The following is a 1065-nucleotide window of genomic DNA, read 5'->3' as shown; positions in this document are numbered from 1 at the left end:
CTCTCTTCTTTCCTTTGTCATTTCCAGAGTTAAAACCTAAACCTGATCTTTTTTTTTCCAGTTTCCTAAATTCAGTTTCATTTTTATTAAAAATTGTACATATTAATTAAAAAATCATTTTTAACCAAAACATTATTTTAAAATTTGACCAGCTCTATTGTGATGTATCTGAAGTTAGGCCCCTTTTAACAACAAGCTGCTGGAGTAGATGGACCACTGGTCTGATCAAAGATGGCAGGAGTTATGTGCCTATGTTTTCTCTCATGAAAGCCCTAATTTTTCTGACACCTTTACTGAGTGCATTATTAACTTCTTTATTTCTCAGGGTATATATGAAAGGATTGGCCATGGGGGTCAAGACAGTGTAGAAAAGAGAAAACACTTTGTTCAGGTCTCTCAGTGCATTGTTTTTTGGTAACAGATAAACAATGATTATGGTTCCGTAGAACAATGTGACCACAGTGAGGTGAGAGGAGCAAGTGGAAAAGGCCTTCAGCCTCCCAGTGGTGGACGGGATTCGCAGGATGGTGGAAAGGATACATAAGTAAGATGACAAGGTGAGTAGTAATGGTGGCAGAGAGAATATGGAAGAGAGTAGGAAAACCATAAGTTCCATGAGGTGAGTGTCACTGCAGGAGAGTTTAATAACTGGAATTAGATCACAAAAGAAATGGTCAATCTTGTTGGGACCACAGAAAACTAACCGTGACAACACATATAATATAATGGAATTACCTAGCAAGCCACTTATCCAAGATGCAGCCACTAGCTGGAGGCAGAACTGGCGATTCATGAGGGCTGCATAATACAGTGGTCTGCATATTGCTAAATACCGATCATAAGACATGGCTGATAAGAGATAAGACTCTGAGCCTGCCAGGAGACCAAAAATATAGTTTTGTATGAAACACGCACAAACTGAAATAGCTCTGTTTCCAGTTAGGAGACTCTGCAGCATCCTTGGCAAGCTGTTTGAGGTGTAGCAGGTTTCTAAGAAGGACAAATTCCACAGAAAGAAGTACATGGGAGTGTGTAGGTGATGATCAGTCAAAACAAGCAGAATGA

The 1065-nt window shown here is 39.5% G+C and overlaps 1 protein-coding gene across 1 annotated transcript; it reads right to left on the bottom strand.

The window, feature by feature from the left end:
- Positions 1-241: 241 nt before the first annotated feature.
- Positions 242-847, bottom strand: LOC127030923 (olfactory receptor 488-like). The gene has a single exon (XM_050917616.1). The coding sequence runs from the start codon at positions 845-847 to the stop codon at positions 242-244; it is 606 nt and encodes a 201-aa protein (XP_050773573.1).
- Positions 848-1065: the final 218 nt, after the last annotated feature.

The sequence above is a fragment of the Gopherus flavomarginatus genome, chromosome 11 (assembly GCF_025201925.1).
Source record: "Gopherus flavomarginatus isolate rGopFla2 chromosome 11, rGopFla2.mat.asm, whole genome shotgun sequence".
NCBI lineage: Eukaryota > Metazoa > Chordata > Testudines > Testudinidae > Gopherus > Gopherus flavomarginatus.
The sequence above is the reverse complement of the archived record's forward strand: the minus strand, read 5'-3'. Positions and strand labels throughout refer to the sequence as shown.